Source organism: Stegostoma tigrinum, chromosome 8 (assembly GCF_030684315.1).
Source record: "Stegostoma tigrinum isolate sSteTig4 chromosome 8, sSteTig4.hap1, whole genome shotgun sequence".
Lineage (NCBI taxonomy): Eukaryota > Metazoa > Chordata > Chondrichthyes > Orectolobiformes > Stegostomatidae > Stegostoma > Stegostoma tigrinum.
Window position 1 is genome coordinate 13,635,259 of NC_081361.1, and position 12,963 is coordinate 13,648,221.

At 46.6% G+C, this 12,963-nt stretch overlaps 1 protein-coding gene across 2 annotated transcripts in view; it reads left to right on the plus strand.

The window, feature by feature from the left end:
• pappa2 (pappalysin 2) overlaps nt 1-12,963 on the plus strand; it is a 525,171-nt gene that overhangs the window by 217,656 nt on the left and 294,552 nt on the right. For both annotated transcript variants that reach the window (XM_059647765.1, XM_059647766.1), the window contains exons 16-17: nt 3,196-3,409; nt 7,362-7,530. In XM_059647765.1, coding sequence (XP_059503748.1) covers nt 3,196-3,409; nt 7,362-7,530 — 383 coding nt within the window. The remainder of the gene's footprint in view (nt 1-3,195; nt 3,410-7,361; nt 7,531-12,963) is intronic.

Genomic DNA, 12,963 nt, shown 5'->3' on the forward strand with positions numbered 1-12,963 from the left:
GAATTGGCCAGGCTATATTAGGGAGAAGTTAAGAGTCAACCACATTGGCTTAGATGTTTATAGGCCACACCAGGCCATACAACCAGGGCCCCTTCGCAATGTTCTTAGCACAGCCTTGTTATTAGACTTGCAACACTTGTCTTTAAATTTTCAGATATTCAAATTGAATTCAAGTTCTGAAATTGCCACAGTACAGTGTGGATTCATGTTCTCTGAATTATTAAAATAGTCTCACGAAGATAAGAATGAGTTCAATATTCCGGACCACTTTGCTCTCATTACCAATTCACAGATGGCAAGTTTTATGCCTCTAAAAGAGTTATTGATCAGCAGACTTTGCCGTTGACAAGTGTTTTAGCCTGCCAGTACAGCAGATAGATGTGCCAAGCTATAGCCTTGGTTTTGCACAGCAGTGCTGCCAAAATAGGAATGATCAATCACTTGTTGCATACGAAACCAATTTACATTGGAATTTTTTTGACAAGAAAAAAATGTTGATGGTCTTCATCACGTTTATGTGAATTGAAGGGCTGAATTTTCCCCGTCTCTTTAGTCCTAAGTTTTGAGGTAAGGGGGCGTGAAAAATAGGGGCTGGTTACCATGTCAGTGTAGCTCCCCAAAGAATCCATATTGACCCAATGGATGGAGTTCCTCTCCAGGCTGACACATACATCAACATGATGGTGAGCCCAGTCAGGATGCCTTTGTGTTGACATGCCTGCGTGGTGCCCAACCTGTTTCAGCAGCAATGTCTCCCAGTGGGACTGCCATGCCTCTAGAACAGCTGGCACTGTGATTGGGTGGACAGCTTCTGAAGTCCATCCATGGACCTTAGTTAGAAGGTGGGCCCAGTGGTGGCTAGTTAAGAAGACTTCTCTCAGGAGATTGCTTCTCAACTTTCCTGCTTGCAAGTAGGGTCTAAAGAACTTAGGAGCACTGATATGTTGCTAGAGGATGTTCCAGAGATAGGGAGGGATGGGACCATGGAAAGATGTGAAAACCGGAATGAGATTTTTACAGTCAAGGCCAGGAGCTGATGTAGGTCAGTGACTTTTAGGGATGATAGGGAAACAGAACATGGTGAGAGTTTGGAGACAGGCAGCAGCAATTTAGATCAGTTCACGTTCAGGGATCTACTGCATTTACCTGCCTGTCTGTCTTTAGGTAACCTCTCATTTGCTGGTCACGTCACCCCTGTAGCTGCAGGTGAATGTTGACTGGGGATGTGATGCGTAAGACCATGTGGAGGTCATTCAGGCACCATCAATTTAAATGATTGTTGATCTGTCTGTAACTCTGATTGGAACTCCTGCAGTGCAGAAACCTGACCCACTTGCTGGTGTTTACTGCAGTCAAGCTGATGTTGTATTCCTGATAGTGTTGGGACACAATGAAGAACAGATATACATCAGCAGAGAGTAACACTGTTTCCTAGGAATCTAGGTGCTGCTGGCAGTAACCTCAAAGAGACCAAGCAAACCATGCTATTGTAACCAAACCATCAGCACTCGGAAGACCTACCACCCTGTCAGAAGGTATCTAGGGGTGGGCATGGTAGGATTTGAACTCTCATTCTTTGAGTCATTGGTTAGCACATGCCTGTTTTCAACTGTACAAACTTTCTTGGAAATTCTAGAAACTTTGACACAATTGCTAGTACAGGAACGTACATAAATTAAGACAGCGGGTCCTGTTTTCTTGCACATAGAAAGAACATGTATACACATGACACTTGTATAACTGAACAAAATACATGACAGCAATTCTAGTTCATTCCTTAGGGCATGATCCTGACTAATTTAGTCAGCCTGCCTGATTAACATTCAAACAAAGTTTGGCAGTTACACTCACTCGTCGTTAACTGGTGCATTCATCTTGACAAAACCTGTATTATTCTGAGGCCACTTGCCACCCAGTCAGTACCCTTTTCTCATGCAGTTGTTCCGTTTGAAATTCGGCATTCGGGTGTCAATCCTGATGAGAGTGTGTCGCTTTGTCGAAATAATTTGTGAAAGCTTCCAACACATGCCAGTGCCAAACAGCAAGAGCAGGAGACATTCCTGGTCACCAGTGTGAAGGAAAGAATTAAGAGCCTCCATCGTTACCAACCATAGCTGCAGAACTACAATATGCACGGAAAAATGTGTGTTGGACTCCCAGGCCCGGCAGTTATCTGGGCTGCAGCTGTATGTCAGATTGGATACTGATAGCATGGGATTGGACTCTCCTTCCACCCAGAAAAGACCGACTGAATGGAAATCTGTGTCTGAACCGCCAAATCTGCAGGCATCCAGTGCTTTGGCACCAGCTATTCAAAGCTGAGGTTTACATAATTTATGATTGTAAGGCCGATGGTCAGTGGCTGAAATCTTGAGGTCGAGGCCTTTAGCTTTGGAACGAGGAAGCCTCTATCCAAGTAGGAGTATATCATTACTGGAGGCACTGACTCTGTAGTAATCTACTAGTTAATGACTGACTCAAGTTGTCTGAACCGGAGTGCAGTCCTTCGTTGTCCCCCTAAATAGCAGCACAGCGCTGTGTGGAGAGACCCAGATGTACAGAGGGTTCATTGGACGTGTTGGGCAGCGTCTGCCAATCAAACAAATGGAAATCTATCAGTTCGCCACATGTTTAATGATTTGGCCCCATGTGCAGTCTGACTGGCAAATGCCACTCTCATGTGGGTGTCTGGGCAGCAGGATAAACCTTTCCTGTGCCCGACTGCGTTGAGCAAACTTGTGTGTGTGTGAGAGAGAGAGACAGAGACAGTGTTCGGCAACGAGCAAGTTAAACCGTTTTGGAGACTGTTGAGGAGTCAGGTTCTGCCAAGCCACTGCTGAGAACAGTGTCACTGTTCATCAGCATTGTCCTTTGATTGATCAGTGGAGTAAAGCTGGGTCTTTTGCAAACATATGGTTCCAATTTGGAATTCTGTGTTTCGAGGGTTTTATGTTTGCGAAATATGCTGTTGTCATAACCTTTTAAAATCCCAAGAGCTGCCAACAATTTATTCCTAAAATAAAATTCTGACTATGTATTAAAATAGCACTGGAGGAATGGGCATTTGTCATGTCTTTTAATGGAGGCAGGTATTCTTTGATACCCGAACATGTTACAGGTTCCCTATGTTATGCTACAGGACAGAATAAAGGGCATGGTGAAGCTGCCACTGTATTCATTGCTTTTTCTCTTTAGGGGAGAACCACTCATTGATATGTATGGCAGATGGCTTGTGGTCACTGCCTGAGGCTTACTGCAAGGTGGAATGCCACACTCCACCACCAGTCGCCAATGCCAAACTGCTGGTGCCAAAGTGTCAACAGGGAGCTCATGACGTTGGTTCCGTCTGCAGATACAAGTGCGCCCCTGGCTATTACGTCCATGGGAATCACGACAAGCGATCCAGAAAGTGAGTAAGTCTTCCTGCACTTCTCCTAGATAAAAAAAGAGGAGCCCAGCCTGAGTTCAAATGGTGAAGCTGTAACTGGAGTTGACTTGGGATGCCCTCTGGAGGGAGCAGGCCGGCTTAGTGCTGAGTTGAGCAGCTGCAGGGTCAGTCGGCAATCCTGAGCCTGTCTGTGCCATCCTCACTCCACATGCTCAGGGACGTCTGTGCTTGTAAATATAATGTTCCAACTCCCAGTGGAGCTTGTGTGTGTTTATGTTCCAGCACTGGCTGCCGCAGCTTCAGCTACCGAGGATCTCCGTTCTGATATTCCTTGCCTAAGTTTCGCTCCTTCGCTAGGATGCTTCTTCAAACCGTTTTCTTTGGCCAAACCTGTCTTGATACCTCCATGTGGCTCATTTCCAAATTCTGCTTGGTAATAAATGCTGTGAAATACCTTGCAATACTTGTTTTTACAAGCAGTGTAAATACAAATTACATTCTGTGCTTCTGTTTGCATTGGTGTATGTCCCACTGTGTGTGTGTGTGTGTGTGTGTGTGTGTGTGTGTGTGTGTGTGTGTGTGTGTGTGTGTGTGTGTGTGTGTGTGTGTGTGTGTGTGTGTGTGAGAGAGAGAGATAGAAAGGAGAGAACTGGAAAATGTATGTCCTTGCATGTGCAGCCTCAATTCTAAATTATTGGATTTCAGTAATTGCCAAGCTAACAGAGGAAGGGTCTCCAAAGAGTGCCCTACACAGAGCAGTCACCGCCTTAAGCATGTGCAGCCTGCACTCCCAAGTCTACGAGAAACAAGCCAAAACGTGAAGGGATATACACTTTAATCAGGTCATCCTTCACTCTCCTAAGCTCGATGAAGACAAACCCAGCCCATCCAATCTTTGCCCATAAGACAAGCTATGAAGTCAATCCAGTAAACCTCCTCTGAACACCTCTCAACACTGCCCTCCAACCCCACCACACCCGGCACCTTCCCCTGCAACCGCAGGAAATGCTACACTTGTCCCCACACCTCCTCCCTCACCCCCATCCCAGGCCCCAAGATGACATTCCACATCAAGCAGAGGTTCACCTGCACATCTGCCAATGTGGTATACTGCATCCACTGTACCCGGTGCGGCTTCCTCTACATTGGGGAAACCAAGCGGAGGCTTGGGGACCGCTTTGCAGAACACCTCCGCTCAGTTCGCAAAAAACAACTGCATCTCCCAGTAGCAAACCATTTCCACTCCCCCTCCCATTCTCTTGATGACATGTCCATCATGGGCCTCCTGCAGTGCCACAATGATGCCACCCGAAGGTTGCAGGAACAGCAACTCATATTCCGCCTGGGAACCCTGCAGCCATATGGCATCAATGTGGACTTCACCAGTTTCAAAATCTCCCCTTCCCCTACTGCATCCCTCAACCAGCCCAGTTCGTCCCCTCCCCCCACTGCACCACACAACCAGCCCAGCTCTTCCCCCCCACCCACTGCATCCCAAAACCAGTCCAACCTGTCTCTGCCTCCCTAACTGGTTCTTCCTCTCACCCATCCCTTCCTCCCACCCCAAGCCGCACCCCCAGCTACCTACTAACCTCATCCCACCTCCTTGACCTGTCCGTCTTCCCTGGACTGACCTATCCCCTCCCTACTTCCCCACCTACACTCTCTCCACCTATCTTCTTTACTCTCCATCTTCGGTCCGCCTCCCCCTCTCTCCCTATTTATTCCAGTTCCCTCCCCCCATCCCCCTCTCTGATGAAGGGCCTAGGCCCGAAACGTCAGCTTTTGTGCTCCTGAGATGCTGCTTGGCCTGCTGTGTTCATCCAGCCTCACATTTTATTGTCCTGGTTGACACATTGTCTCCGCCTGCTCCTGCCCCACCAAACTTTTCTGAACTTATCTCGACTCCATTTTCTTCCACTTGGTCCAGCAACTCCCCACCAACGTCCTGATACCACCCACGCCCTCCACCTCCTCCAAAACTTCCAATTCCCTGGTCCCCAATGCCTCATCTTTAGCGTGGACGTCCAGTCCCTATACACCTGCATTCCCCGTGCAGATGGCCTTAAGGCACTCTGCTTCTTCCTGTCACGCAGGCCCAACCAGTCCCCCTTCACTGACCCTCGTCCGCTTATCCGAACTCGTTCTCACCCTTAACAACTTCTCTTTCAATTCCTCCCACTTCCTACAGACAAAAGGGGTGGCCATAGGTACCCGCATGGGCCCAAGCTATACCTGCCTCTTTGAAGGGCACGTGGAACAAACCCTCTTCCATAGCTACACTGGCCCTAAACCCCACCTCTTCCTCCATTACATCAATGACTGTATCGGCGCCACCTCGTGCTCCCACGAGGAACTTGAACAGTTCAGCCACTTCACCAACACCTTCCACTCAACCTTAAGTCGACCTGGACTATCTCTGATACCTCTCTCTCCTTCATGGACCTCTCTGTTTCTATCTCTGGCAACCACCTGGAAACCGATATCCAATTCAATCCCACTGACTCCCACAGCTACCTAGAATACACTTCCTCCCACCCACCTTCCTGTAAAAATGCCATCCCCTGTTCCCAATTCCTTCGCCTCCACTGCATCTGCTCCCAGGATGAGGCATTCCACTCCCGAACATCTCAGATATCCTGGTTTTTCAAGGACTGCAACCTCCCCCCTCTCTGGTCGAGAACGCCCTCGACCGTGTCTCCTGCATTTCCAGCAACTCATCCCTCACGCCCCCTCCCCACAATAACTGCCAAAACAGAATCCCCCTCGTCCTCACGTATCACCCCACCAACCTCCGGATCCAATGCATCATCCTCCGACCCTTCTGCCATCTGCAGTTTGACCCCACCACCAAAGACATCTTTCCAACCCCAGCCTTATCTGCTTTCCAGAGGGACCACTCTCTCTGTGAACCCTTTGTCCGCTCCACACTCCCCTCTAGCCCCACCAGACCCGGCACATTTCTCTGCAATTGCAGGAAGTGCTACACTTGCCTCTACACATCGCCCCTTACCCCTGTCCCAGGCCCCAAGAAGACCTTCCACATCAAACAGATGTTCACCTGCACATCTGCTAATGTGGTATACTGTATCCGCAGTTCCCGTTGTGGCCTCCTCTACATCAGGAAACCACGCGGAGGCTTGGGGACCACTTTGTGCTCTGTTTGCACGAAACAACTCACCTCCCAGTCGCGAACCGTTACAACACTCCTCCCATTCGTCAGACGACGTGTCCATCCTGGGCTCCTACAGTATCACAACAATGCCACCTGAAGATTCCAGGAACAGCACCTCATATTTTGCTTGGGAACCCTGCAGCCTAATGGTATCAGTGTGGACCCCTCAAGCATCAAAATCTCCCCTCTCCCAACTGCATCTCAAAACCAGACCATCTTGTCCCCACCTCCCTAACCTGTCCTTCCTCTCACCTAACCCCTCCTCCCACCTCAAGCCCCACCTCCCACCTCCTCCCTACTAGCCTTCTCCCATCCCCATGACCTGTCCATCCTCCTTGGACTGACCTATCCCCTCCCTAACTCCCCACTCACACTCTCCTTTACTGGTTCCACCTCCGTCTCTTTGACCTGTCTGTCTCCTCTGCACCTATCTTCTTTGTCTATCTTCTATCCGCCTCCCTCTCTCTCCCAATTTATTTCAGAACCCTCTTTCCCTCCCCATTTCTGAAGAAGGGTCTAGGCCCAAAATGTCAGCTTTCCTGTTCCTCTGATGCTGCTTGGCCTGCTGTGTTCATCCAGCTCTACACCTTGTATCTCAATGCACTATTCTACTGGGTTACATTGTGTAAGTGTTAGTGAACAACTCTGTTGGGCAGAATATCTGAAACAGTAACAAGCAATTCTCTAGAATATAAACAGTGATTAAGTGATTTGGAGTAGTTCTCAATTTTACGAAGTGTCTGAGTTACGTCTTGTGCCTTTATCTTTGAAGGATTTACAGTCCATTTTTGTTCACAGAAAGTTGCTGAAGCTGCAGTGTTTGGAAGGTGGACATTGGGAGGAAGGAGGCTGTGACCCAGTGTTGTGTGATCCCCCTCCTCCGGTCTTCGAGGGAATGTACCACTGTACCAATGGTTTTGAGTTCAACAGCCTCTGCATTATCCACTGCTATGATGGCAGTGAAAAGGTGAGACTGAAGAAGGATCACTGAACCCCATTATTGACTCTGCTGTCTCTCCACAGGTGTGGCCAGACATGCTGAGTTTCTCCAGCTGTTTCTGCTTTTGTTCTGGACTTCCAGCATCTGCAGTTCTTTGCTTTATTTCACTGTTTATTTAGCATTCCTTGAAGGACCATACTTGGCTCCGTTTTACATTGATTGTCTGCCAGCTGTCAATTCTAAGAGAGCATACCAATTTAGTGTTATGGTGGAAACTAAATTTGAACGATAACGATTACGTAGTTACGATACTTGGTTTTGATTATTTGCACATTATTCCTGTGGGCACTTATAATGAGGACCTAGTTTCAAAGTACAATCTCCAGTATCGTGATTATACAACAAGATTTAAAATTAATTTACTTTAAAAAAAGTCTTCAAGCAAATCATGGTTCCTCAAGTTGTGTGTATGAATCATAGAGCAAGAGAGGGAGCTAATACAGTTGACATTGAATTGGGCTGTTAATGGCAACTGCTGGAATGGAAATAACAGTGTAGGCGTTAGATCTCATTTGGAAAGTATTTACCTTCAATTAGAATTCCTGCAAGTTAGATTTGCAGTAAAATGGCAGTGCCAACTGCAGTAAAATACCAATTCTGTGATTATTGGGGATCAATCTAATTGACTTTAACGCCACTGAAAGAAGGCATTTCTTTTGCATCTTTTATGCCAGTGAACATCAAAGGCACTTCACTGCCAATTAAGTACTTTGGTATTGTAGTCAGTGTTGTAATTTAAGAGGAACACAGCAACTCATATAAGCACAGCTCGTTCGTACAAACAGCAACCCAGTAACGATCAGTTCTAATGATCCAAGTTGTCAAATCGTTTGTTGGCCACTCAACATTGAAGGCTGTTGGAAGTGTCTCTTATGCTTGAGAATGCTAAGTAACCACCTCACCATTTCATCTGGCTCATTGTTAATACACCAGCCTCTGAACCAGGATTTAGTAGAGTCAGGACCGACAGGTTAGTTTGCAGTGAGTTAAAAGGAGAAGTGTGGTGTGGGAGAGGTGGCACTGGCATCAAGACTGGGCAAAGTGGGAGCTGTACTATTGGATGGTCTGCACGAGTGCTGGGGCCAGTGTTCTCATAAATTATTGAAGTAGCAAAGCAGAGATAGCTTTAATTGCATAAATGTAGCAAATCAAGAAGTCAAGCCAATTCAGAGAGAAAAGTAGAAGTGTGGAGAATTAGAGACAGAGAATGGCAGAATGGACAGAGAGGAAAAGAATTGAGGAATATATTCGCAAGCAAGGGTTGATGCTATAAAGTTATTTCCTGTTCCTGAGTGGCCTTGAGAAAGTGTGGGTGAACTTTCTTCTTGAACTGCTGCAACTGCTATTGGTTGACCCACAATGCCCGTAGGGAGGGAATTCCAGGATTTTGACCGAGTGACACTGAAGGAACAGTGATATATTTCCAAGGCAGCATGGTGAGTGGCATAGAGGGGAACTTGCAGGGGGTGCTGTTCCCATGTATCTGTGGCCCGTGTCTTTCAAGTTTGGAAGGTGCTGTTTAAGCTGATTTTCTGTAGTGTATCTTGTACATAGTGCACAATGCTGCTACTGAACATTGGTGATGGATGGAGTGGATGCTTGTGGATGTAGTGCCAATCAAGCTGGCTGCTTTGTCCTGAATGATCTCGAGCTTCCTGAGTGTTTTTGGAGCTGCACCCATCCAGGCACGTGGGGACTATTCCATCACACTCCTGACTTGTGCCTTGTAGATGGTAAACAGGCTTTGGGGAGTCATGGGATGAGTTACTCACTACAGTATTGCTAGCGTCTGACCTGCTGTTGTAGCCACTATGTTAATGTGGTGAGTCCAGTTGAGTTTCTGGTCAATGATAACCCCCAGTATATTGATAGTGGGGGATTCAGTGATGATAACACCATTGAATGTCAAGGTGTGGTAGTTAGATTGTTTCTTACTGGAAATGATCATTGCCTGATATTTGTGTGGCACAAATGTTACTTGCCACTTGTCAGCCCATGCCTGGATATTGCCTAGATCTTGTTTCATTTGAACATGGATTGCTTCAGTGTCTGAAGAGTCTCAAATGTGTTGAACATTTTGCAATCTTCAGTGAATATCCCCACTGCTGACCTTATGATGGAGGGAAGGTCATTGATGAAACAGTTGAAGATGGTTGGGCAGAGGGCACTACCCTGAGGAACTCCTGTAGAGGTGTTCTGGAGTTGAAATGATTGCATTCCAGTAGCCACGACCATCTTCCTACATGTCAGGTATGGCTACAACCACCAGAGATTTTGCCCCCTAATACCCATTGATTCCAGTTTTGCTAGGGCTCCTTAATGCTACAGTTGGTTGAATATGACCTTGGTGTCAAGAATTGTCACTCTCACTTCACCTCAGGAATTCAGCGCTTTTATCCATGTTTGAATCAAAGCTGTAATGAGGTCAAGAGCTGAGTGGCCCTGGTGGAACCCAAACTAGGTGTTACTGAGCAGGTGCTGTTTGATAGCACTGTCGATCACATCTTCCATCACTTCACTGATGATTGAGAGCTGTGTGATGGGGCAGTAATTGGCTGGATTGGGTATGTCAGATTTTCGTGGAACAGGACATACTTGAGCAATTTTCTGTCAATTATATGCCAATGTTTTAGCAGCACTGGAACAGCTTGGCTAGGAAAGTAGCAAGTTATGGAGCACAAGTCTTTAGTACTATTGTTGGCATGTTGTCAGGCCCCTTAGCCTTCGTAGTATCCAGCGCTTCCCTCCTTTTCTTAATATCACGAGGAGTGAATCAAATTGGCTGAAAACTGGTATCAATGATACTGGCGTCCACTGAATGAGCCTGAGATGGATCATCCACTTGGCACTTCTGGCAGTGAAAGCTTCAGCCTTACCGTTTGCACTGATGTGTTGAGCTTTTCCATCATTGAGGATAGGGATATATGCGAAGCCTTCTCCTTCGGTGAGTTGTTTATTTTTCTACCACCATTCACAACTGGATGTGGCAGGACTGCAGAGCTTAGATCTGATCTGTTGGTTATGGGATCACTTAGCTCTGTCTGCCACTTGCTGCTTATGCTGTTTTAGTGTGTAAGTAGTCTTGTTTGGTAGCTTCACCACCTTGGCCACCTCTTTATAAGGTATGCTTGATGCTGCTCCTGGCATGTCCCCCAGCACAGTCCACTGAACCAGGGTTAATACCCTGGTTTGATGGTAATGGTTGAGTGGGAGATATGCCAGGCAATGAGATTACAAATTGTGCTGGAGTGCAGTTCTGCTACAGTTGATGGCCCACAGCACCTCGTGGTTGCTCAGTCTTGAGTTGCCAGATCTGTGCGAAGTCTGTCACATTTAATACGGTGGTAATGCCACACAACACGATGGAGGTTATTTGCACTGTGAAGGTGGAACTTTCTTTCCATGAGGACTGTGTGGTGGTCTCTGTTATTGATACTGTCATGGACAGATGCAGCGGCAGCTGGCAGATCGGTAAGGATGAGGTCAAACATGATTTTCCCACTTTTTGGTTCTCTCATCACCTGCCGCACACCCAACCTTGCAGCAGTGTCCTTCAGGACCCGACCACCTCAATCAGTAGTTCTGCTGCTGAGCCACGCTGGTGATAGACATTGAAATCCCCCACCCAGACTATGTTTTATGTCCTTGCCATCCTAAGTGCCTCCTCTAAGTGTTGTTCAACATGGAGGACTACCAGTTCATCAGCTGAGGGAGGACGGTATGTGGTAATCAGCAGTAGGTTTCCTTGACCATGTAACTTTGAAGCCATGAGACTTCATGAGGTCCGGAGTCAGTGTTGAGAAGACAACTTCTTACCAACTGTTAACCACTGTGCCACCACTTCTGCTGGGTCTGCCCTGCCGGTGGGACAGGACATATCCAGAGATGGTGATGGTGGTGTCTGCGACATTGTCTGTAAGGTATAATTCCGTGAGTGTGACTGTGTCAGGCTATTGCTTGACTATTCTGTAAAACAGCTCTCCTAATTTTGGACTGGCCCTCAGACGTTAATGAGGAGAACTTTGCTGGGTCAGCAGGATTGTTTCTGCCATTATCTTTTCCGGTGCTAGTGATCCAATGCCAAGTGATCCCTCAGGGTTTTTTGTTGAGACTTTGTAGTGACTGGTACAACTGAGTGGCTTTCTAGGCTATTTCAGTGGGCAAATGAAAATCAATTACATTGCTTTGGTTTGAGAATCATATGCAGGCCAGACCATGTGAGGATGGCAGATTTTCTTCTCATAAAGACATTAGTGAGCCAGATGGATTCTTCCAGCAATTGACAATGGTTTCATGGTTAACAGTACATTCTTAATTCCAGATTTTTAAAATTGAACCAAATTCCATCTTCTGCCATCAAAGTGTGGAGCTGGATGAACACAGCAGGCCAAGCACCATATTAGGAGCACAAAAGCTGATGTTACGGGCCTAGACTCTTCATCAGAAAAATATCTATATAAAAATGATCTATATCCATCTTCTGCCAGTGGCAGGATTTGTGCCGAGTCCCCAGAACATTCACTGAGTTTCAGGATTAATTGTTTACCAGTTATCATCCCCTCCCCCATTTGATTTCTTGTTCTTAAATTCAAATCCCTCCTCTTCTCACCATCTCTGACTCTACCCTCTAGTCTCAAACTTTCTATCATTTTTGCATCCTCAGGATCTCTGGACAACCACTGGGTTCTCATTCAGTATCAGAGCCTATTCCTTCAACCATTGTATCTTCCCTTGCATACCCCTCTCTGTCGTACTTTACATACTTAAAGGCCCTTCCACCCGTTATCCCTGTGCTTGCGTTGACTCCTGGTCCACAGTATCTCTGATTTTTACAGTTCTCACCCTTGTTTTCAAAGCAGTCTTCCAATGTTTCTCTCCTGATCTCTGTAGGTTCCTCAAGCCCCATGGCCTCAAACACCTTTCTCGGTCCTGATTTGGGTTTCTCCCATATTCATGATTCCCATCACTCCACCAGTGGCAGCCATGCCTTCAGATTCCCAGTTCTAAAGATCTTCAATTCCCCCTCTAATCCCTTCCTCTCTACATTTCCCTCCGGAAAACTCCTTAAAACCTACTTCTCTGATCAGGTTTTGGCCACCAGTCCAAATATATTGCTTTGATATAAGATTTTGTCTGATCACATTCCTGCAAAGTGTCTTGGCACATTTTTTGCTTCTTTGGCGCTGCTGTTGTTGTCGTTACTGTTATGAAGCCCACAGTCTTTTTAGCACTCATTTACTAGTGATCTGGAAGGCACACTGTCTTTCTGGATGCATTGAACTCTAAATGATAAAATTGAGAACAAAAAATAGCTCATGTCAGACACAGACAACATGTTGTCGAGATAAAATTCAGCACGTTGGTGATTTTCAAAAGGTTGGTGGAGACTGTGTATGTATG